The 24,201-nt window shown below is 47.5% G+C and overlaps 1 protein-coding gene and 1 non-coding gene across 4 annotated transcripts; one reads left to right on the top strand and one right to left on the bottom strand.

The window, feature by feature from the left end:
• The first annotated feature begins 700 nt into the window (after positions 1–700).
• On the top strand, positions 701–776 carry TRNAV-GAC (transfer RNA valine (anticodon GAC)). Its single transcript has one exon. It is a non-coding gene; the product is annotated as a tRNA-Val (tRNA).
• A 5,567-nt stretch (positions 777–6,343) lies between these two features.
• On the bottom strand, positions 6,344–21,160 carry LOC136380577 (cytochrome P450 4F3-like). Of its 3 annotated transcripts, none has more exons than XM_066348537.1 (13): positions 21,112–21,160; positions 20,494–20,692; positions 15,645–15,789; positions 14,070–14,123; positions 13,849–13,976; positions 12,382–12,503; positions 11,059–11,329; positions 10,653–10,719; positions 10,333–10,462; positions 7,551–7,684; positions 7,406–7,470; positions 7,153–7,235; positions 6,344–7,033 (listed from the first exon to the last, which is right to left on the bottom strand). In XM_066348537.1, the coding sequence occupies exons 2-13, from the start codon at positions 20,689–20,691 to the stop codon at positions 6,859–6,861; spliced, it is 1,572 nt and encodes a 523-aa protein (XP_066204634.1). In that variant the 5' UTR covers position 20,692; positions 21,112–21,160; the 3' UTR covers positions 6,344–6,858. The 3 variants fall into 3 exon arrangements, with proteins under 3 accessions (XP_066204634.1, XP_066204643.1, XP_066204653.1); XM_066348546.1 differs by lacking the exon at positions 21,112–21,160 and adding an exon at positions 21,083–21,107; XM_066348556.1 differs by lacking the exons at positions 15,645–15,789; positions 21,112–21,160 and having other exon boundaries at positions 20,494–20,685.
• Between the last annotated feature and the right edge of the window lie 3,041 nt (positions 21,161–24,201).

Raw genomic sequence — 24,201 nt, 5'->3', positions numbered from 1 at the left:
ATTCTTAGTTAAGACTCAAGCTTCCAGGAGGTAGGAGGAGAAAAGGAAATGGACCTAAGATTAGTAAGAGCCTTGTCCCCCTCCTGAGGCCTCCCTGAAACTGCAAGAGAAATACTGTTGAGATTGTCTACCTACGCCCCAGGACCTTGGTGGGGACTGCCAGTCAATGAGTTCTTCTGGCCCCCTTGATCTCTCTATCTGTCCCACTCATACCTAACACCGTCCTTCACTTCCATTCCAGCTCCCTGTGTTAATGTCACCCATCCTGCTGGCTTGGTTGGGTTTTGTTGGGGCAGGGAATAGAGAAGATATTTGTTAAACTAACTTGAAATGTGTGTTTTGAAATGTGTTTTTGTTTTTATTTTACAAATTTCAATAAAGATATGTTCTGTTTGTATGGGAAAAAAAAGTTTGAAAACCATTGGTCTAGAAGTATACTCTCATGACTTTAGGATGAGAGGGTGAGTCAGAATGTAGGAATTCTTAATTAAGGTACATAAACATATTTTTTAAGGTTTTTAAGAAAGAGAAGTGAAGGGATTCTCAGATAAGTTCCATCTTCCTTGCTCTGTAGTTAAATTTTGACTTATCTGACCCAGTTACCCTTGCAAGCCCTTCCTCCTTCATTCTTCTCTTTCCTTTCTCCACAGAAAGGAGGGGGTAAGAGGCCTGATTTTTCCTCTTTAAAATGGTATTGCTAGCCTTGGCCAGTTGGCTCAGTGGTAGAGCGTCAGCCTGACATGCAGGAGTCCCGGGTTCGATTCCCGGCCAGGGCACACAGGAGAAGCACCCATCTGCTTCTCCACCCCTCCCCCTCTCCTTCCTCTCTGTCTCTCTCTTCCCCTCCCGCAGCCAAGGCTCCATGGGAGCAAGGTTGGCTCGGGCGCTGAGGATGGCTCTGTGGCCTCTGCCTCAGGCGCTAGAATGGCTCTGGTTGCGGCAGAGTGACGCCCCAGATGGGCAGAGCATCGCCCCCTGGTGGGCATGCCGGGTGGATCCTGGTCGGGCGCATGCAGGAGTCTGTCTGACTGCCTCCCTGTTTCCAACTTCAGAAAAATAAAAAATAATTATTATAAAAAAAAAAAAGCTGGTTTGGGGGAAAATAAGGTGCAAGAGCAACTTCAACAAAGTCCTGAGAACCCACAATAGTTGGCATAAACTTCTTCTGGATGGGATTGGTTGCATGGTGCCAGTTTTGAAAAGTAGGCTGACTTCCCCACACTCAGAAGGGGAACACCCTAGGAAGGTCTACAGAAACCATTCTCATGGAGGGAAAAAGGGTATTTCTCATCCAAAAACCAACAGGGATTCCAAGGATGTTGTTCAAAAGGAGCAGAGAAGACTGCAGAAGGAGAGAAAATTTTGCTCCCCACTTGGGTATCTGCTTAACCAGCTTGCAAGGGGATGTCCTGGGTTCAGAGGGGCAGAATGACTATTCGTCTAGGGTACATGTGCAACTGACATTGACCCAGCTTGCGCCAATGGACTACATTATGTGTCTTTGGCCAACTACCTACCTTCAGTCTCTTTGAGTCAATAAGATAGTGTTTGGTCAGTGGGAGGCCACTGCAGGCAATCAGAGAGGACTAGGGGAATGACATCTGTCCTCCGCCAAAGGTTACCTTCATGTTCAGTTATAGATACTCCCTCTGGATTCCAGGAAAAGCTTGTTCCCTGATCCCATCAACCGGGAGTGGTGTCAGCTCTCAGATAATGCTGGCCTCCAGATGCTGCCCTAGCCTTGATGGTGTCCCTTGGCCCTGCTCACACCTTTGTAAATGGCCCCTTCTTCCATGCTCTTCATTTATTTCATCTGAGGTAGCTGCCAGGCCCTGACAGTTACATTCCCCAAAGGGGTGGAAATCCGAAGCAAGCCAGTCACGTGGGTGTTCATGGGTGGTGGCTCAGGCACAGCGAAATCTGAAAGAACAATCCCTGGAATAGGAAGGGGAGAGAGAGGAACATTTTCTACTTTAAATGTCTACACTTACCAATTGTTTCTTTTTCTTATAGAAAGCCTGCCTGGTGGTTTAAATTATAATTATTAACATATGTAATTGTACTTTATTTTATTTAATTTTTTTTTGTATTTTTCCGAAGCCAGAAACGGGGAGGCAGTCAGACAGACTCCTGCATGCACCCGACCGGGATCCACCTGGCATGCCCACCAGGGAGCGATGCTCTGCCCATCTTGGGGCGTAGCTCTGCCACAATCAGAGCCATTCTAGTGCCTGAGGCAGAGGCCACAGAGCTATCCTCAGCGCCCGGGGAAACTTTGCTCCAATGGAGCCTTGGCTGCGGGAGGGGAAGAGAGAGACAGAGAGGAAGGAGAGGGGGAGGGTGGAGAAGCAGATGGATGCTTCTCCTGTGTGCCCTGGCCAGGAATCGAACCCAGGACTCCTGCACGCCAGGCCGATGCTCTACCACTGGTAATTGTACTTTATATATATATATATATTTTTAAGATTTTTTTTAAACATTGTGATGTCTTTATTTATTTTATTTTATTTTTTTACAGAGACAGAGAGAGGGATAGACAGGGACAGATAGACAGGAACGGAGAGAGTTGAGAAGCATCAATCATTAGTTTTTCGTAGCGACACCGTAGTTGTTCATTGATTGCTTTCTCACATGTACCTTGAATGTGGGGCTACAGCAGACCAAGTAACCCCTTGCTCAAGCCAGCGACCTTGGGTCCAGCTGGTGAGTTTTTGCTCAAACCAGATGAGCCCGTGCTCAAGCTGGTGACCTCGGGGTCTCGAACCTGGGTGCTCCGCATCCCAGTCTGATGCTCTATCCACTGCGCCACCACCTGGTCAGGCTTTAAGATTTGATTTATTGATTTTACAGAGAGAAGGGGGGGATGAGAAGTAGTCACTTCACTCTAGCTTTTCATCGGTTGCTTGTCATATGTGCCTTGACCAGCAAGCCCAGGGTTTCGAACCAGCAACCCCAGCACTTCAGGTCAGTGCTCCAATCCACTGCGCCACCACAGGCCAGGTGTACGTTATATTTTTCAAAGGAAAATTGCTCAGCACCGTGACTGGCATGTAGTAGGACTGAATATATAAGGCCCATGAGAGAAGCCAGAGGACAGTGTGGTTCAGAACAAGGACTCCAAGTGCAAGGATTCAAACCAGGAATAGCCATGCAAATTGAGACAGGTCCCTTCACCTCTTTGTGTCTCAGTGTTCTCACCTAAAAACTGGGGAAATAGTAATGTGGGTGTGAAAATCAGATGAGTTGAAATGCACACGTGTAGAGTTGCACAAATGTACACACAGTCACACGTATACTGTCATTCAGTCACACACACTCATATACACTGAATAAAGATCAGCCCACTTACAGCAGGGGGAGCCTCACACATGCTCAGAAGATGTGTCATTAGAGGAATAAGAAAAATATTTTTAAATAAGAATTCTAAAAGCAAAGAAAGGATATGATTTTCAGCTTCAATTATATTAAATATTTGCTCATTTCATGTTGCAGTGGTTTTGTGTTGTTTTATTTTGCAGCCAGTAAGCCTGCTGGCTCCCAAATTGTGGGCTCCTGAAATGTTCTGACACTTGTGTGGGGGGCACCCCACCACCAAGCCAGAGGGAGCAAGTCCTGGGGCTGCCGCTATCCAAGTGCTGAAGGAAATGTGAGCCCTGCCCGCCTTCCATCTTCCTCTTACTATTGCAGACCTGTGAGACCATTTCCTGCAACATCTAGGTTAAAATAAAGTCCAGGCAGGTCATACCTCTCTGGGGGGAAGAAGTATTGGTGTTTTTCCCCCAGTGTTTCGCTTCACACTCCAGGCCAGCTATGCATCAAAGACCCTTGTAATTTCTCATATGTAACCACAGATACTTAAATTTTACTGAATCTTCTAATGATAGTTTTGTGGGCTTTTTTAACATCAGGTTGCCACATTTCCCAAAACCTAACTTTTATGACTTTAAAAAAATTCAAATTTTGGAATGTGATGCAAAAAGAAGGGAAAGGGAGGAAATTTTCACTAGGGACTGAAGCTTACCAGATGTCTCCATTGTGTTGCACACGCTTACTTATTCAATCTCCATAACAGGGACATAAAGCATTTACAATTTAAAGTAAATGGAAGCTTAAAGAGAGAAATGATGGTCCCCAAGCCAAACAACTAGTAAATAGCAGACTGGGATTGTGGCCTAGAGAGCACAACCCCAGGCTGTGGTGGGTCCAGGCTCATCTGACTCTGCTTCTAGTTACCTGCTCCACCTTCCTTAAAGAGTAGTTTTGTTCTCATGATCCAACATGGGGCCCCAGCTATGCCATCATTTTTTCAAGTAGCAGGAAGAATAATGGGGAGAATCTGGGCAGAGAGAGTGTTCCAGGTTTCTCTTAAGGAAGGTCTCCAGAATGACCACATAATCTTTGACTTCTTCATATGGGATAGGACATAGCCATTTAATCAATCTAGCTTCAAGAAAAGCTCTAAAAAATTATTTGTATTTCAGCCTGCCATTCACCTAACTAAAAACTAGGAATTCTAAGAGGGTATAAACAATATCAGGATACACAATTAGCAGTCTCTGACACAGTCTACCTTGTTGACTATCAAAACAACCAATGTGTGTCATTGGATGTGGGCTTTTGTGGTCTGGAACTCTAAACACTTAAAGAAAATTATCACTCTTAACACATCCAAGAATGTAGTAGCAATTGTATCATGGCCATTTAATACCCAATTGAGACTTTGTTTCCATTAATGGCAAACTAGGTTATTTGGATTAAACTTTTAGCTTTTAAAAATCAGCTCTTAATGCTGGCTACTTTTTCAGTTTCTTAAATGAATAAATGACCTGAAAAGATGATAGAGACTTACAAAGACACTATTAAATGAAAATAGAAACCCAGAGATAAATGAACATGAATTATACTTTTGCCTTCCAAGCATTCTCCAAGTCAAGAAAATGTGAAACTCAATTTTTTTAAAGACTTTATTTATTCATTTTAGAGAGGAGAGAAGGAGTAGAGAGAGAGAGAGAGAGAGAACAGGAGAGGAGCTAGAAGCATCAACTCCCATATGTGCTTTGACCCAGCAATCCTAGGGTTTTGAACCAGCAACCTCAGCATTCCAGGTTGACGCTTTATCCACTGCGCCACCACAGGTCAGGCTGAAACTCTATTTTGATTACCTCCTAATTGGGGAGGAAAATCAAAGCCCAAGGTTACATAAAAAGGGAAAATTATCAGCCCTGGCTGATTGGTTCAGCCGTACAGCGTTGCCCGGCATGTGGAAATAACAGGTTTGATATCCTTTCAGGACACAGGAGAATGACCATCTGCTTCTCCATCCCTCCCCTTCTCTCCCTCTTCTCCTGCCACACCCATGGCTTGAATAAGCAAGTTGGCCCTGGGCGCTGAGGGTGGCTCCATGGCCTGCCTCAGGTGCTAAAATAGCTCAGCTGCCGAGCAACCGAGCAGTGCCTCCAGATGGGCAGGACATCAGCCCCATATGGGAGTTGCCGGGGGGATCCTGGCTGGGGTACATACAGGAGTCTGCCTCTCCACCTTTCTGCCTCTCACTTGATTTAAAAAAAAATTCTAAAGAGTGGTCAAGTCCTTTGCAAGGAACATCTAAAGGTAAAACAGTGTTACAGTGGGGGGAAAAAAGGGGTGATCATAAAACTCTCCTCACATAGTGGAGCTCTCAAAAAGTTACAATAGAAATCACCAGCCTGACCAGGTGGTGGCACGGTGGGTGGGGCATCAAACTGGGATGTGGGGGACCCAGGTTCGAGACCCCGAGGTCACCAGCTTGAGCGCAGGCTCATCTGGTTTCAGCAAGAGCTCACCAGCTCGAGCCCAGGGTCGCTGGCTCGAGCAAGGGGTTACTTAGTCTGCTGTAGCCCCCTGGTCAGGGCACATATGAGAGAGCGGTCAATGAACAATTAGGGTGTCACAACAAAGAACTAATGATTGATGCTTCTCATCTCTCTCCGTTCCTGTCTGTCTGTCCCTATCTATCCCTCTCTCTGACTCTCTCTGTCTCTGAAAAAGAAAAAAAAAAAGAGAGAAAAAAAAAAAAAAAGAAATCACCAGCAAGTGATTTCAGATTGATTCAAACTGCCTTAGTAACCTTGGGCATAGCAAACCTTGAACTTCATTTAGCATAATCTTCAACCAGCAGGCTTCCCAGGCCTCCTCTTAAAGAATGCTGTCTTCTCCAAATTCTACAAATATTTTGCTCAAATATGATAGTCATTATCCAGTAAAAGATAACTTTAGACACACAAGAACACTGACCCTATGTATGAAAATCAGCAGAAACAACAGATAAGAACAGATCAAGTTATTACAGAGACCAGGCACAAACTATAATGCAACCAGGCTTGTTATGTTTAAGTAAACATTGTAACATAGTAATCATAGAAGCATTGTGAAAGATTCTGAGGGGAGAAAAGGTTAGATATATTAGGAGATCATAACTGAAGTCAGGTGACCAGAGTGTAGTGTCACTGTGGGTTCTCCTGTGTGACTCAGAGTCTCAAATGTCCCCTTAAGTCCACCCTTAAACCTGGTCCCTCTCCTGCTCAAACATCTGCCATTATTCCCCATTACTTGCACTATCAAGCCATGATTGGGCTTTGGGAGAACTCTTGATCAGCGAGGGACCCAGGTCAGGTCGGTAGGAGAGGCAGTCAGAGTCTAGGGCTCATAGACACCAGAACCCCTCCCACAGCCACACCCGCTCCCTGGGTCCTCACTGGTCCCAAGCACCCACTGCTGGCTCTCTGGGAGGCTGGGGCAGCGGTGACAACACAGTTTTTTGTCTTTTCTTCTGGGAACCTACAAAGGGAGGTGTGTAAGGACAAGCCAGGCAGAGAAGGGTCACTGATGGCCTGTGCTTAGCGGCTCCACCCGCAGCCAAAGTCCTTCCTCCGTGCGCAGGATCAGCTCGGGCTTCCTGCGTGGCTCCACATCAGGCAGGACGCGGTAGCGCAGCAGCGTGAGCGCGACCACCACCTTCATCTCGGCCATGGCGAACGTCTGCCCGATGCAGTTCCTGTGGGCGGGAAGGAGTGGGCGCCCCGACAATGCCTGGGAACCCCATGCAGGCTGGCAATATCCCTTGAGGCCCACTACCCACATCCTTTCCCAGCTTCAGACACCAGTTGTACTCACCTGGGCCCCACTGAGAAGGGAATAAATGCCAGAGGTGACCTCTTTTGGGGTGTTTCTGGGTCGAAGCGGAAGGGGTTGTATACCTGGGAGTGAAGAGAGACAGGCTTGCTGGATGGGGTTTCTGAGTTTCTCAGAACATACAGACACCCTCAGAAAAGACGTGTGGATACAATGGAGGAGGAGTGTCTGATTTCCCGGGTCAAGATCCCACCCCATCACCAGGTCTCAGGATGGAAATGGAAAGGGGCAACACCTTAGGGTCCGGCCATACTGATGGGTTGTGATGAGCCCCAAAGATGCTGATGACGCAGATGTTTCCTATGGGGGAGATGGGAGTAGTCAGAACAAGGTCCCCACTGATGAGACCACCACCCTCCTCCCCTTGTCATTGCCAGCACCTTTGGGGATGACACGGCCGTCAGGGAGCATAATGTCCTGGGTACAGCAGCGGGAGATGACCGTGACTGGGGGGTGCAGGCGCAGGCTCTCCTTGATGCACATGGTCAGGAAGGGCAACTGGGCCAGGTCGTCCCTAAGGGGCCCCCAACAGTTACCCAGAGAGCAAAAGCAGAGTATCCCCACCCCCACCCCAGTCCTCTTTCTGCCTCAGGAGACCCTCTCCCCGCCTCACTCTGACCGTCATTATAACAAAATAAATTCCAGACAAACCAAAAGTGTAAACATTAGAAAGTCGGCTCTGGCCAGTATCGTAGTGAGTAGAGCATTGGCCTTGGAGTGCCGAGGTTGCTGGTTCAAGCCCCCATCAGGGCACATATGAGAAAAAAATCAACAAATTAATGCTTCTCCCTCTTTTTCCCCCTTCCTCTCCCTCTCTTGCTCATAAAAATCAACCAACTAAGCAATCAATCAATCAGTCAGTCACAAAGTGGCTAGAAGGAAATGCAGGCTGGTATTTTAGAACCATTTCTGAGCAAAACACAGCACAGTATTCTTTAAAGCATTAGTACATTTGCATAAAAAGCTTTTTAAGTTATAAAATTACCTTACAGCAAAAAATATATCTCTGATGAACTTGGAAGGTTATTTGAATAAGTAAGAGCCACTCCACACTCTAAGTTCGGATGACCTAATACAACAGTGCCGATTCTATCTAAATTAATCAATATTTACAATGCAATCCAATAAAAATCTAGTTGAGGTTTTCTTGGAACTTGGTTACATTATTCAATTTGAAAGAATTAAGAGCTAGGTCAATTTAAAAATAAAAGATCAAAGAAAAAGAACTCAATCTATCATATATTAAGACTCATCACAAAAGTACAGTAAGAAAAAAACCAATGAGGTATTGTTGCAAGAACAGAAAAACAGACCCATGGAACAGAATAGAGAGCTCAGAGATCACATGAACAGGTGAAATTTTAGTATTTGGTCAAGAAGGCCCCACAAAGCCCCGGACAATGGATGCTGTGGTAGGAGGTACTTAGAGAATTGGTGGTGTGGAAATGAAAAGAATTAGATCCTCATCTACTCCCTGTACAAAGTGATGAGTGTGTTAACCAACTTTATAGTAGCCATTGTGCAATATACACGTCTATCAAATCATCACATGGTACACCTTAAACTTACAGTATTATATGTCCATTATATCTCAATAAAGCTGGGAGAAAAAAAGAGGAAGGTTTAAAGTTATTGTAAATCATTTGGTACTATTTGAATTTTTACCAAGTGTGTAAGTTTTTGAAGGTGAAAGAAAAACATCTCTCCACCTCACAGGACTGCTGGGCCGAGCAAAGCCTTGAAGTTGAGGACACTACCTCCAACGTGCTTGTTCTTTCTAAGATCTTCTTTCCATTCTTTAGCCCTTGGCCCAGAATTTGGCTCCTGGAACCCCAGGCCCCAGCTTATACCCTCCAGTTTGTCCCTATAGTTACAGAGAGATATTTCTAATGCTCATGTTTGACCTGTCTTTCCCCTGCTCAAACATCTCCCATGGCTCCCCATTGCTCTGTGTCAGTCATGGCTTCCCCTTCCATAAAGTCTGCTGTGTAGCTGAGAGGAGAACAACTAGCCAACAGCCTAAAGCTGTAGGTTCTCTGGATCCTGCTGCAGCATTCAAACCAAGGACACACCCAAGCAGCCCCCAGCCAATGACTAAGCCCATGGCCACTACTGCCTGACCATTTCTGCACAGTATGAGACCCTAATGGCAGCATCTCTGCCTGCTTTTACCTTTTAGTTCATACTGACTTCCCAAAAGAATTGCAGTGACACCCTTTGAAACTCTTATCTGGTTTCCAAACACTCCAGGGGAGCTTCCATGACCAATTCAGCCTCACTGGGAGCCCCTCTGGTTTTTCACACTATAAATGTCACCAGGATCCAGGCACCTTTACTTCCTTCCAAACATGCCAGGCTCACTCCTACATGCTTCATACTGGCCTTTGCACAAGCTATCCCCCTGGCTGGGAGCACTCTTCACTAGATAAAGTGAACTCAGATTTGCTGTTTCACTATCCAGCCTCACCTCCTTTCCTCCAGCCCCAGCCTTGCCCAGGTAGGGCTCATATGAGACTGGACACTGAATTGGGAAAGGGTAGGCAGTGTGGACCTGTTTACTGAATGAAAAGATGGATGAGTTTTTACCCCCAAAGAGTTCTTGGGAATCTCTGGAATAGACTATTAGGTGGGAATTAGAAAAAAGAGCAAAAATTAAGGGAAGTAGGATCTTTTGGGGGGAAATTGCAACTTCAGGCAGAAGAGCAAGGGAGGGAAGAAGTTCATCTATTGAATGCATGCTGGATGGCATAGGTTCTACATGCAGTGTGTCAATTCTCCACGCAGTCCTATGGAAAGAGATTCTCTCTCTCTCTCTCTCTCTCTCTCTCTCTCTCACACACACACACACACACACACACACACACACACACACACACACGCTTGACAGAGGAGAAAAGTGGTGCTGAGAAAAGGAAACTGATTTTATTAAAATCACATAACAAATTAGTAGGGCAATAAATGTGGACACTCTGATCTTTCTGTCCCAAAAGCTGGCAAATGTTCCCCTGCTATCCAGGCTGGATATCAGACCCTGCCTCTGGGCTCTGTTTCCATTCCCACTAATAGGGTGGCAGAATCAACAGAAAGATCTTTCCCCTCCCCGTTTCAGGAGCAGAGCCAATGAGACAGGCTCAGGAAGAGGCCATGAGAACCAGCACTCACCATTCAATCTCTTTAGGCTCACGGTCCCCCAGAAGCTGTATCACCTCCTGCCGGCAGCGCTCTTGGTATTCTGGGTGCTTTGCGAGGTTGTACAGGATCCAGGAGAGGCCGCTGGCTGTGGTGTCGTGGCCTGAAAGGAAGTCAGACAGGCTTGGGTCTCTGGGCTGCTTCAGCACCAGAGGGTGGGAAGCACCCTTATGTCGAGGCCCTCAGGGAGGGTGGGGAGGATAAGGTGGGATGGGGTGATGCAGGGCCCACCTCCAAGTCCCTGGGATAGACAGACCCCTACCTCCTCTGTAGTCCCACACTGAGACCCTCACCTTCAAACATGAAGGTATCAGCCTCAGCTCGGATATCCTCATCTGACAGCTTCCTCCCATCTTCATCCTTGAGAAAGTGCAAGATGCCTTAAATCACGCGGGCTGTGAGGGTGCCAATGCCTAACCTGAAACAGTCCCTGAAGCTCCACCATCCAAGCAGGATCCTTCCCTCCTCATCTCAAGAGCTCACCCCACACGTTTCCTCCCCGGTCTCCTGCCTCCTGTTTACTCCTTCCAGACAGCCTTCTACACAGTCATGTCTATGACTTATTTCTGACCATTCTTCCCTTTCTCAAGCACCCTCATGGCTCTCCAGTGCCCTCTGCTTCAAGACTAAGTTCTTCGATTTGACATTTGAAATCAAGGTCCATTCTACCTCTTGAATTCAGATCCCAGAGAAGCCCACCTTGGAGAGCAGGAGCACATCAATGAAGTCCAAAGTCTTAGCCTTAGCCTTGGCTTTGAGAAAGTCATGGGAACCCTGACTAATGAGGGTGCGGCGGCGCTCCTGGATGACGGCGTCTGTGAAGTTGTGCACCAGGTTGCAAGCCCTGCGAAAGCGCCTCCCATCAGGGGTGAGGTAGTACAGGAAGTCCGTGTGCAAGAATATCTGCTGGGACCGTTTTGTCACGAGGGCACTGAGCTCCAAGATAGCGGCAATATATTCGCTGGGCTTCCTGCAGCACCAAGCCAGAAACAGCTCCTTAACACACATGAAATCCTGGGAAGCCCTCCCAGCCAGAACCCAGGAACACATTCAATCCAGAAAAGGATGCCCTGCAAACCTGCTTCTATCTCTACAAGCTGCCTCATGTCCTAGACCCCAGGACAAAGCTCAGGAATCATGCTCATCTCCTCTCTCTCTCCTACGCAATATCTGCTCCTGCCCATTCTTCCTCAGTTTTTCTCAAATATGCCCATTTTCTCCTGACCAAACTCAGTCCTGGTCTCCTTGCATCCTGAGTCAATCATCTCTCTACTCAGGTGTCTAAGCTCAGCTCTGACGACACCCCTCATATATTTTAATGTCTTCCACAGCTCCCTGGAAACCTCAGGATATAGTTCATACCTCTTTGCCTAGCTCTTGAATATCATTAAGATCCAGCTCCTGCCTGACCAGGTGATGTCGCAGTGGATAGAGCATTGGACTGGGATGCAGAAGGACCCAGGTTCGAGACCCCGGGGTCGCCAGCTTGAGCGCGGGCTCATCTGGCTTGAGCAAAAAGCTCACCAGCTTAGACCCAAGGTCACTGGCTTGAGCGAGGGGTTACTCAGTCTGCTGAAGGCCCGCGGTCATGGCATATATGAGAAAGCAATCAATGAACAACTGTGGTGTCGCAATGAAAAACTGATGATTGATGCTTCTCATCTCTCTCCGTTCCTGTCTGTCCCTATCTATCCCTCTATCTGACTCTCTCTCTGTCCCTATAAAAAATAAATAAATAAATAAATATAAATAAGATCCAGCTCCTGCTAAACCCTCCAATCTCATTTCTAAGATGTCTCCTCATTGTTGCACACACCTGCTCATTCTATTCTCCTGGTCTTTATCAAACATTTCTACTTACCTGAAGGGATTGCTTTTTGTTATTCCCCAGCTTCATCCTTAAATGCCTAGCTCTGACCCACCTTCTCCAGGAAAGCCCTTATGATTGCCCTGCTCAGTCCACCCTCCATCTACTCCCTTGGGCCTGTGACTCATGTTCCCAGGCTACAGGCAGAGACTCACTCCTGGCAATTGCTGTCAAAACTGAAGACACATTTCTGCAAACTGTCCAGGGTCATGAGGCTGATGTGTTCAAACATGTCCAGACGGGTGATGCCTTCTGAGGCCAGGCGCTGCCACTTGGCCTGGACAGAGAAGGAAACAGTGCTGGGGCTTCCCTGAGCCCTTCCCCATTCCTAACCACCTGGGTGGACTCCCCCAAACCCTGCTTCTTGGTCCTCTGTCCCAAGCACTCATGCCCAGAGAAGATTAGGCTTGAGTGGGGATTGAATCTGTTACTTTTAAGACATGAAGAACCCATGGCTGGGAGTCAGGAGGCTTGGGGTCAAGGTCATTGACCTCTTCTAGGACCCATTTGTCAAAGCTTAAGTAAAATTAAGGCAACCACTTTTCCAGTCAGACAAACTAGGTTAAAATTCCTGATCCACCACTCATAGCTCACCTACTAGCTGTGTCAACTTGGGCAAGCTCCCTAACCTCTCTGACCTTCTTTTACATCTGTAAAGTGGCAATAATAATCATCTCCACCTTGTAGGGTTGTTAAAATTAAATTATACAACATATGCCATGGAACTGGCACATCGTTTTAGGCATACAGTAAGTAAGTGCTAAGTAACTGTTAGCTATCAACATCATCTTCATCATTATCACAGTGCTAGGTGATGGCAAAAATGTTTCCATTTCTTTGTCCCTCCTTATATCCTCATCCTTTGCAATGAGACACTGCAGTTCTTCCATTAGGAGGTGGGACCTCTTTATCCACCTCTTGACTCAGAGCTGGATGTAGGACTTGCATCAGCCAATAGAAGATGGGAATGATGGCGTGCTAATTCTGAAACTAGGCTTCAAGGGCACTACATGTTTCTGATCATTCTCTTGGAATGTAGTCTCCACCATGCAAGTGAGCCCAGGCTAGAAAATGAAAGACAAATACAGAAGTCCAGTTGTACGACCAAGGCCATCCTAGACCAGTCACCAGCTAGTCAAGCCCCAAACATGTGACAGAATTGAGCCTGGATCAGCAGAGCTGTCTCCTGAACCCAGCCATGACCACAGATTGTGTGATTTCAGCCAAGACAAGAAGGACTGCTCGACTGATCCATTACCTCCAAAGCAATAACAAATACTAATTTTTCCAAGCCCATGAGTATTAAGGTGGTTTGTTATGCAGAAAGAACTACTATTCAATCTTTATCATTACCATCTTGAATTTAGAGGGCTTCAGTGAGCAGACTAGAAATTAAAGCCTTCTGAGCACTGCTGCCAGAAACATGATCTAATTACATCATCTTGACTACCATTTAAAAGGGATTATTACCTCAATTTTACAGATGAAGAAACAGAGTCTTAGAGAGGAAATACAGTGGACCCAAAGCCATCCAACAGAGCCAGGACTCCAGATGTTATGTGTGTGAGGCCACGCCCCCTTTCCCAAGGCTTCACCTGGGACCCAGGATTTAAAAAACTCACATGCATAATGTCTGCACTCTTGTTAAAAATCTTCATATAGGGCTTCAGGATGTCAAAGTGGAAGGCAGGTGTCAGCAGGCGGCGGTGGTGGCTCCACTTCTCACCAGCACTCAGCAGAAGCCCATCCCCTAGTAGAGGCAGCCATGGGGAGTGGGCAAGGGCAGTGCCTTCCCCTGGGCCCCGAAGGCTTTCCCCAAACCTGTTCATCCACAGTTACTCACCCAGCCAGGGCTTCATGAAGTTGTAAAAAAACATGTCCTTGGGTGCAACGGCGGCTGACATAAATGAGGACCATCAAGGGCCATGGAGAAGAAAGGAGAACTTTTGGTGGGTGGAGGAGGCTCCCAGCCAGGAGTCTGTATTCCCCCTCCAAGCCCAGCATAACAGAAATGAAATAAGGGCAGAGTAAACAACAAGGAGCGGGGAGGTGCGGGGGGTCAGACCAGGCTACAACACAGAGCAGAGCAACAGCAGAGCCCAAAGACACGCCCCTGCATGCTTAGACACACCCCAACGTGGCACAGCGTGCCCAGCATGTCTTCACGTGGCTCCTATATGATCCAACATGTTCTATACACCCAAGCACAGTCCAGCGCTTGATGAAATGCCTTTATAGGGACTAGGACATGACCTCAACGTGTGTTAACATGTCCTAACATGGCTCCAACATGCATGATATACCCTGACAGCATGCTCTGAAATGGATACAAAGGCAATCTGACATGGCCTCAGCATGTCCCATTAATAAGCCCCAGACAGGACTTAAATACGGTCCCATTAATGTCCCAGACATAGCTCAGGTGTGACCCAGACTTTCTCAGTGTTCTCCTCCACCTTATACACAGCATTATGTGCTTAGGTCAGAGGCTCCTTTGTCCTTAAAGAAACCAGAGGATGCTGCCCCTCCTGGTTACTAAGCTCCACTCACCATGAAGATCTGCCAACCAGACACAGTTAACCAACCTGAGGTCTGGTGGATCTTCTCTCACAGTTCTCTGGCCATCTGTCTTCCCATCCCGAATTGCCTTCCAGCTTAAGGTTCCTCCCATCAGAGGCAGGTAGGGCAGCTGAGAATATACAGAACTAAGAGGAAAGCTTCAGCATGCTCTGCAGTCTGGAGGAGCTGCTATGCCCCTCTGAGCCTCAGTTTCCTCACCTAAGAAATGCCCACCTAGCAAGGATGCTGATGGATGGACATCTGGTACTTGCCTGTCCAGCATCCATCCCTTTCTCCTGGAACCAGCACCCCATTCCTCCTCTACTCAAGCAGTTAGGAATGACCATGCCAAACCATCTTCTACTCCAGAGCTAAGAATATGACCCTGAGCCTTGGCAATCAAGTCACAATGATTAGACAAGGAACTGGTCCCTGTGACTCAGGCCAGATCAGTTTAAGGAATCCTGCAATTTTTCCTGGGTCCATGGGAAATGAGCACACTTTTCAGTGGCCGTTGAGCTCTGGGACTCTTTTTCACCAGCATGAGAGGAAGGCTGGCACAGAAGAACACATGAGATGAAGACAAATTTCCAATTGAAGGCTTAGATCCAGCCATGCCTGAAGACAACCCTTGCTGAGCTTTTCAATCAATAGATCCCTTTCCACCACTCAAAACTGAAAGAGATTTAGGGAAGTAGAGAGATCCAGGGACCTTCCCAGTCACTGAGCAGGTTAGTGTCCTAGCCATAGTCTCTGTCAACATTGCCCATTCGCCTGCTCAACCTGGTCTGTCCAGGGGTGGGAAAGGCTGGGAGCAAAGGCAAAGAAGAAACGGGTTGGGAGCTCCTGGGAGAAATACCTGGGGCTTGGAGCAGGGGAGCAATGAACTTAGGGTGGACCAGCCTCAGGACGGGGTAGAAGGGCCCAACCCACCAAAGGTGCACGTCACGGAATTGGTAGCTCAGTTCCTCAATAAGCCGCAAGCCCTCCTCATTGATCTTCACCTGGGAATGGATGGGGATGAGGCAAGGCCTGGCAGGGGCCTCAGATACTACAAATGCCCACTGTACCCCCCTACCCACCACACCCACTTCGAACTCTTTCTGACTGGATTACTTAGTGCTCTGTCTCCACCTCACTAAGTTAGCCTCTCTCTGTTGGTCTCTGTATTTTTGTGTGTCAATCTACTTATATGCCTCTCCCTGCCCCCCCCACTCTATTTACCTCTCTGTATCTTTAGGAGATAGATTAGATAGATTAGATAGATAGATAGATAGATAGATAGATAGATAGATAGATAGATAGATAATAGATAATGAATAGATGGAAAGCAATAGCCCACTCAAAGGCCTACCACCTGTAGGGCCAGCACCTGGCTATGAGCAGCAGGAAGGTGTGCAGTGCAACTAGAGTGACATGAGTGAGAGGCAGACAACAGGCAGAGAGGAGAGCGGACCAAACAGGGCATCAAGAGTGGGTAGAGGCAAGGGACTGATTCCAAGGGCACTGGGGAACCATGGAGGATATGGAGATAAGAAGACACAGTTGTGGAATTGGAGAGATAGACAGAGAAATAAGGACAGAGAAAGAGAGAAACAGAAAGAGTGAAGGAGACACAGAACACAGAGAGACAGGTAAATAGAGGAAGTAAAAAAAGTACATACACAGATGTTCACACATCTATTGTGTGTACTATATATATGTATATCCTCCCATCTATCCATCATCTATCTATCATCTATCTATCAACTATCTATGTCTATTTATCAGTCTATCAATTATCTATATATCATCTGTATATCAATCAATCAATTCATCTATCACCTCTCATCTATCCATAATTTATCTGTTTATTCATCTACCTATCATTTATCCATATATCATAGTCATCTGTATATCTATCTATCCATTCATTCATCATCTAATCATCTTTCCATCCATCATCTTATTTTCTATTATCTATCTATGTATCATCTATCATCTCTTATAGTGTGTCCTGTCTATCTACCTATCTCTCCTGAAGCTATGGATATGCCCATTAATCATACCATTTACAAATGAGAAACTGAATCTGCGTCCCCCAAAAGGGGAAGAAGGGTGGATTACCTCCAGGAGAGGCATCCGCTCCAGGCCCTTGGAATGCCCCACCAGAGACTGACAAATAGCCCAGGTGCTCCAGGAAGATGATATAAGTTGTTTTCTCTTTATGACCCATTCTTTGCTCTTCAAGAATCCTGAGACACTTAATGAAATTGCTTCAAAGAGGAAGAGACTCAACTGTCATACAGCAAGACGAACTGGAGGAGGAAAGAGTGCTTACGACCACTGGCCATCTTCCTTGCCCAAGCCCTTAACAGGAGTCAGAACTGGCCTGACCTGTGGTGGTGCAGTGGATAAAGCGTCGACCTGGAAATGCTGAGGTCGCCAGTTCGAAACCCTGGGCTTGCCTAGTCAAGGCACATATGGGAGTTGATGCTTCCAGCTCCTCCCCCCTTCTCTCTCTCTGTCTCTCTCTCCTCTCTCTCCCTCTCTGTCTTCTCTCTCTCCCTCTCTCTCTCTCCTCTCTAAAAATTAAAAAAAAAAAAAAAAAGGAGTCAGAACTGCAGTAACTTTATAACATTCTCTCCACCTCCAGGGCTTGCTGAGATCATTCCAAGACCCAGGATCTAGCCAACCTCATGATGAGCTTCGGACCTTCTGTTCTGTGATGACCTTAGGACATCTTGTTCTGTGATAAGCTAGTCAGGGGGAAGGGAGGAGAGGAGCTGTTCACTCATCCCTTTGGCTTTGGATGACCAGGGAGGTGACTGTAAGTTCACCCAGGCCTAGAACATGGCCTCCACCGTGACATCAGCAAACATTTATTAAGTGCCTACTGTATATCAGCTCCTGGCATGGGCACTTTAGATAGTGTGTCTACCCCCTATCTAGTAGTGACACTACCTAATGGCAGAGATGAATAATAAACAAATAATTGGACAATTAATTGTTTAAATGTGAGCAAGGCCAGGTTAGAAGTCAAAGTCTGAGAGTCAAGGACAGTTTCTAAAAGGAAGCTGAAAATGGGAGGATAAGGAGGAATCCATGAGGTAACCATAGGAAAAGAAGTGCTTCCAGTCAAAAGAGCAGTATCAGCAAAGGCCCTGGGGTAGGATGGGTTTGGCTCATTGCGGCAATAAAGCAGAAGTTCTAAGTGCCCCAGGTGTGGGTGGGGTTGGCAAAGGCAGGCAACATTTAGTCTTGATCTACAGAGCAATAGGCAGTCATCAAACAGTTTTTAGCCAAGAAGATGCATGATCTAAATTAAATTTCAGAAAAATCTTTCCAAGGCTAAAGAGAGAGAGGATGAGCCTTGGCTCAGTGGCTAAGTGGATAAAGCATTGTCCTGGTGTGCTGTAGTAATGGAGCCAATCCCTGGTCAGGGCACATACAAGAAACAATCAATGAGTACACACCAAATGGAACAACTAAGTAGAACAAGTGATGCTTCTCTTTCTCTCTCCTATTCTCTCTCAAATCAATAGAAAATGTAAGAGTGAGAGAGAGAGACAAGTAGAGAGAGAGAAAGGATGATAGGGAACAAGAGCTGAAATGAGGAGACCAGACAGGGAGCTTGGGAGAGGCTTCCAGAGAAAGATGATGGGGCCAAAGATGGCAGCACCAGGGGACCCTAAAGTATGGGATGTGGACAACTGGAAAGATGACCTAGACCGAGGACAGGGCAGGGTTGGGGATGGAGCTGTGGTTTCTGATTCCAACTTGGGAATAAGGCATTTATAAAATCCCCTTGTGAGCCTGACCAGGCGGTGGTGCAGTGGATAGAGCGTTGGACTGGGATGGGGAGGACCCAGGTTCGAGACCCTGAAGTCGCCAGCTTGAGCGCGGGCTCATCTGGTTTGAGCAAGACTCACCAGCTTGAGCCCAAGGTTGCTGGCAAGGGGTCACTCACTCGGTCTGCTGTAGCCCCCCAGTCAAGGTACATATGAGAAAGCAATCAATGAACAACTAAGGAGCCACAACGAAGAATTGATGTTTCTCATCTCTCTCCCTTCTGTCTGTCTGTTCCTATCTGTCCCTCTCTCTGACTCTCTCTGTCTCTGCCACCAAAAAAAAAAAAAAAAAAAAAAAAAAATCCCTTGTGAGGAGGGGTGGAAGGGGCTGGACACACGGCCTCGGACTTCACTTATGCTGATGGTCTACTAAGGAGCTGGAGCCCTGGGTAAAGAGGTGGCCTTAGGATAGACAGGAGAGAGAGGAGGGTTAGGACTCTGGGGGATCCCCATATAAAAAGGTGGGGTGAAGGAGGAGATCCCCATATGGAAAGCTGAGGCTGGAGACAGAGGAGTCACAGGGAGGTAGAAAAAGACTAGGGCAGGGTCTTGTCCTGGAACCAAGAGAAAAAGGAGTTTCCAAGATGACAGAGCAGTGAGCAAGGTCAGAGAGCTACTTGGAGGTGGACAAGATGGGATTTAGGGACCTGGAGTTCAAATGCATCTCACAGGAGCATGGTTGGGTGAGTCAGACTAGAACAGGTGAGGGTCAAGCAGGGGGAATGGACAATGAGTGAAGACAAGTCTTTGTCCACAAGAGGAGAGCAGAGCAAGTAAATGGGAGGGTTCATGCAGATTGGGGTGAACTGGAGGAGGGCAGGTGAGGATTTAGCTGTCACCCTTTTGCTGTTTCATGACCTTCTCTAACATCATTGTGAAGAACAGCTCAGAAGATGTGGTGGTTGAGCTCAAACAGGTAAATGTGTTCCAAAGGGCCACGAAGGAAAGCTCAGTTGGCAAGAGAGTTCAGCCCACATGCAAAGGCTGGAATCAAAGCTAAATACATCCAAGGAAGTGGGGTCAGTAGGAAGCTGTTGGACTGGGACGTAGAAGGGAATAGACATCCTGGCGGGTCTAAGATGGAAGAAGAAGAAAAAGGAGCTGGAAGGAAGAGGGGGCTCAGGTCAGAGGACGCAACACTCAGGTCAGTGGCTTTGGAGGTAGTGACTTTATGGGTGACAACAAAGTCCAAAGTGTGATTGTGGCAATAGGGGGTGGATGCAGCATGGACAAAAAGCCTCTGGGGATATGGTTAGAAATAGGGGAGGGGGCAGGAAGTTTGGCCTTGAGGGCAGAGGCCAGAGTGATTCCTTCGTTAAGGTGAACTGGTCAACTTTGATCTAAGTTGGGCAATAGGGCCCACTCTCTATCTAGAGAATGGAAGGCAAGATAAGAACAGTGCCTAGCAACAGGAAGAGAAGAGACTACCCACACCTCTCCGCTGGCCTTGCCGTGCCCGCGTAGGGGGAAGGGATGGCAGAGGGCATAGTTCATTCCTTTGGGGAAGCAGAGGCCCAGAGAGGAGCAGACACTGGCCTGAGGCCTGCAGAGATAGTCCAGGCAGGGAGTGGAGCTTGAGGGGGCCTTAAGCCCAGCAGTGAGATTGTGGGGACTCCGGGACCTGGCTCTGTGCAGCCCACCCTCAGAGGTGCACTGATGGGTAAAGACAGGCAGGAACATGATCCACAGCAGGCTTGGGGCAAGGAAAGGTGAGAACAAGAAAGGTCTGGGGAATGACTGCACAGAGAGGGAGAGACCTGGTGGGGGAGTGTGGAGAGGGCTCCCTCACTTTCCTGCTGCTCTAGACCCCACTCCAACCTCTAAACCCCATTCCCAACCACCCTGATACCCCAGACTTGTCCTGATGTCCACACTCACCAGGCCCAGGTGACCCCAAAACCAGTTCCGCTTTGGGGGCTGTGCGAAACATCGGAGGCGGCAACAATTGTTATAGAAAGCATAGGTCCAGGACAGGAAGCGGGCCAGGAGCCAGGAGGCACCCAGCAGCAGCAGGAATTGCCAAGGGGAGGCTGCCACTGGCCCCAGACCCAGCCAGGACAGGCTCAGCTGCCGCATCCTGCAGGGAAGACAGAGGGTGAGCTCCTAAGGTCCAGGACAGGGGCGGAAATGGTGAGCTCAGGGCAGAGACCAGCTTACAAACAGGGAGAGGGCCAAGGATATGAAGCACAGGGACAGAGAGGGGCAGGTGAGTGTTGTTGACAGGGCAGGGAGGGCTCAGAGATGAGCCAATGGGGGCTCAGGAGGGAGAGGAGACCTAGGGCATACAGAGGAAGAGGGAGACAGAGACACAGAGAGGGAGAGAGACAGGTAGAGAAAGGCGGAGAGGGAGAAGTAAGAAAGAAAAAGACTAATGAAGAAACTTCCAAAATGAATGCCAGGGACGGCTCCAGTTACAAGGGCCAGCGCCCTTTCCCACCCCTGGGCAAGGAGCCGCAACTCCCACAACCTCAGCCTGTCACCTTCGGTCCGGATCACCTGTTCCCGCACGACCTCGTTGCTCTCCTTCGGGAGGTCTTTGATCCTGGCCAACCTCTGAACTGGAAGAGGCGAGGCTTGGCCGAGTCAGCCAATCCCTGCACGCCCCGCTGCTCCCACCCCTTTGGCAGTCACCCAAAATGTGAACCTGGTGCCCGCTGGGTCCAGAGAGGAACTAGCTCTACTTCACATTGGGCCCAGGGTCCTCAGGACTTAGCACCTCCCACGCGAGGAGGAGAGGCAGATTGGGGGGGGGGGGGTAAGCAAAGGTGACCCTGGGCCCCAAGTTTACTTCTTCCCCTACCCTTCCAAGGCTAGGATTCAGCAGGTAAAAACTTGAACTTTATTTATTTGCCTGGTGAGCCTTGTCTCAAACATCTCCCCAGAGACTCTCCAGCTCCTCAGGGGCACCTAGTCCTGCCTCCAGGCAGAGCTGGGAGCCCCAGAGTGAGTCCTGCCGCATCCTCACTCTGCTGCAGGCTGTGCCAGTCCTGTGGGCTTAGTCTTCCCTCTGGAGTGAGGGCCTGAGAGGAGTCACATCTCGTCCAGCTCCTTCCCAAATTTCTCTGTGAGGGAGTCTCAGGCTCTAGGGGGTCTCCCGTGGCCAGGCTTCTAAATGAGGGTGAATTTGAAGGATGGATCTGAGTGGAAGGATTGGGACCGACTTTCCTTCTGCAACTGATAGAATGTTGGGAAAATGTCCAAACTTGCCTATTGTTTCCTGTCCTACATGATTAGGTGGCTGTTCCTGGAGCCCTCAGCAGGTTGGAGCACACTGCCCTAGATTTCTTCCTCTGCTGGGGTGGACCCCCCTGCTGACAGGTCCATCAAGAGAAGAGCTGGGGGCAGGGCCAGGGTAGATGATAGGCAGCAGGCTGGCCACATAGGTCTGGGGAACTGCAGGAGGAAAGAAGAGGAAACAGCCACAAGGCATTCTATATAACAGCACAGGAGAAAGTGAATCCTGGCATGTAGTAGGTGCTTATTATCTATTTAGGGAAGAATGGGACTTAGTAACCATGAACTCTTAAGAACTGGCCACTCAAAACCTTGTCCTCAGACTGGCAGCATGGATATCACACGCAGCACTTTGGAAATGCAAAATCTCAGGCTCTAACCCAGACCCACCAAGGTGATGGCTGCAAAATTTTGCCATTGTTGCTAATAAGAGGAGTTTATTTCCCTTCTTCTTGAATCTGGAATGGCCTGGGATGCTTAACCAACAGTACACGGTGCAGGTGTTGGCATGCCAATGATGGCCTTGAAGACAGCTGGCAGCTTACACTTGTATCTGCTAATCGGTCTCAACCCGTGCTGTTAGGAAGACCAGGCCACATGGAAAGTCCTCATTCATGTAAAACTCTGATCAACAGCCCCAGTTGATTTCCCTGCCAACAGTCAGTATCAAGTCCAGCCATGTGAGAGAGCCATTTGGACAGTCCAGCCCAGTTTAGCCTCCAAATGACCAGTCGACATAAAGAATCATAACAGAAAATAAAATGGTTATTGTTTTAAGCCACTAAGCTTGGGAGGCTGTTATATGGTGCTTACTCATTGATATACCTACTACATCTCTTTCTCTCTGTTTGGTGGGTGGTGATTGTTCACAAAAACTAGCCTCACCACCACCAAAATTCATAGAAGGGAGACTTGGGAAGTGTAGTGTCATAAAAAGAATTCATTTGTCTTCTTTCCTCCCCATGTAATAGATTATATATAGACATATATACCATTGAGAAAAATATATACCTTAATTATATAAAACTTAATATATAAATTTATATATAAATATATATTATATGTAACTTTTAAAATAAATATGTATGGTGACTGCTAGATGATAAATATATATAGATAATAGGTAGATAGATAAATAGGTGATAGAGATGCATAATAGGTAGGTGATAGATATGTAATGGATGAATGGATAGATAAACAGATGATTGATGGACAGATAGATGCTCCAAACCAGTGCAGCTAGTAATTCCAGGTTCTGAGTGGGAACAGTGCTGAATTAAGAAAATAGGCTTAGCCTGACCAGGTGGTGGTGCAGTGGATAGAGTGTTGAACTTGATGTGGAGGGCCCAGGTTCGAAACCCTGAGGTCGCCAGATTGAGCAAGGGGTCACTTGGTCTGCTGTAGCCCCCTGGTCAAGGCACATATGAGAAAGCAATCGATGAACAACTAAGGTGCCACAACAAAGAACTGATGCTTTTCATCTCTCTCCCTTCCTGTCTGTCTGTCCCTATCTGTCCCTCTCTGTCTCTCTCTGTCCTTGTCACAAAAAAAGAAAATAGGCTTAAAGAGAAAAAAGGTGGGCTTGGTAGGTCTCTTTGCAATGCAAGAGATAGCTTGCAAAAAGCAAGTCTCCACCCCCCTACCTGCTTTATTTATAGGGCAAAGTGAAGTCATTAACAAATCAGAGAGATCATTAAAACAAAGTCACATTTCCAAGGCAACCCAAGAATTCTCCCAAGTGCAGAAAACTCCCACCATACATAACATCTTAACTTCACAAAAGAATGATAAAAAGAAAACAACCTCCAGTCTCTCCGAGGGACATGGGGGATAGGACAAGTAAGAAACACTCCAGCATCACAGCTAACATGGAGGTGTGGAGAAAAACTTAGCCTTTAGCAACTTAACCAAGCGAGATGGGGGATTGGGCAGACTGTCAGCTTATTGCCAGTCCCCCACACCTCTGTCCCCCAAAAATCTAAACCACAAGGACCCTGTTGGCTTGCAGTCCCCAACAGATAGATGCTATTAGCTCTGTTTCTCTGGAGAACCCTGACTGAGACAGAGGTGAATCTAATTTGTTAGGTTCAAGGAAGTGTACTGTCTAACTCTTAGAAAAACAGGCTATGAGTCAGAGACCCTTATCAGAAGTTTATGTTTGAAATTCTCCACTGAGCTATACCCACCCCACCCCCCGTTGCTATGCTGCCTACGACCTCTCCCGCCCTTGTAAACGTTGCTTGCTTGCTCAGCCTAGATAGCCACCCTATAAAAAGGAGCCATTTTAGAAGCTCGGGGTTGCAGTGTTCCCTTGCGTGGATTGCCTGCAGTCCCTGCGCAGGTTTGCAATAA

Source organism: Saccopteryx leptura, chromosome 1, assembly GCF_036850995.1.
Source record: "Saccopteryx leptura isolate mSacLep1 chromosome 1, mSacLep1_pri_phased_curated, whole genome shotgun sequence".
Classification (NCBI taxonomy): domain Eukaryota; kingdom Metazoa; phylum Chordata; class Mammalia; order Chiroptera; family Emballonuridae; genus Saccopteryx; species Saccopteryx leptura.
Note: the sequence above shows the minus strand (reverse complement) of the source record. Positions and strands in the feature narration are given on the sequence as shown.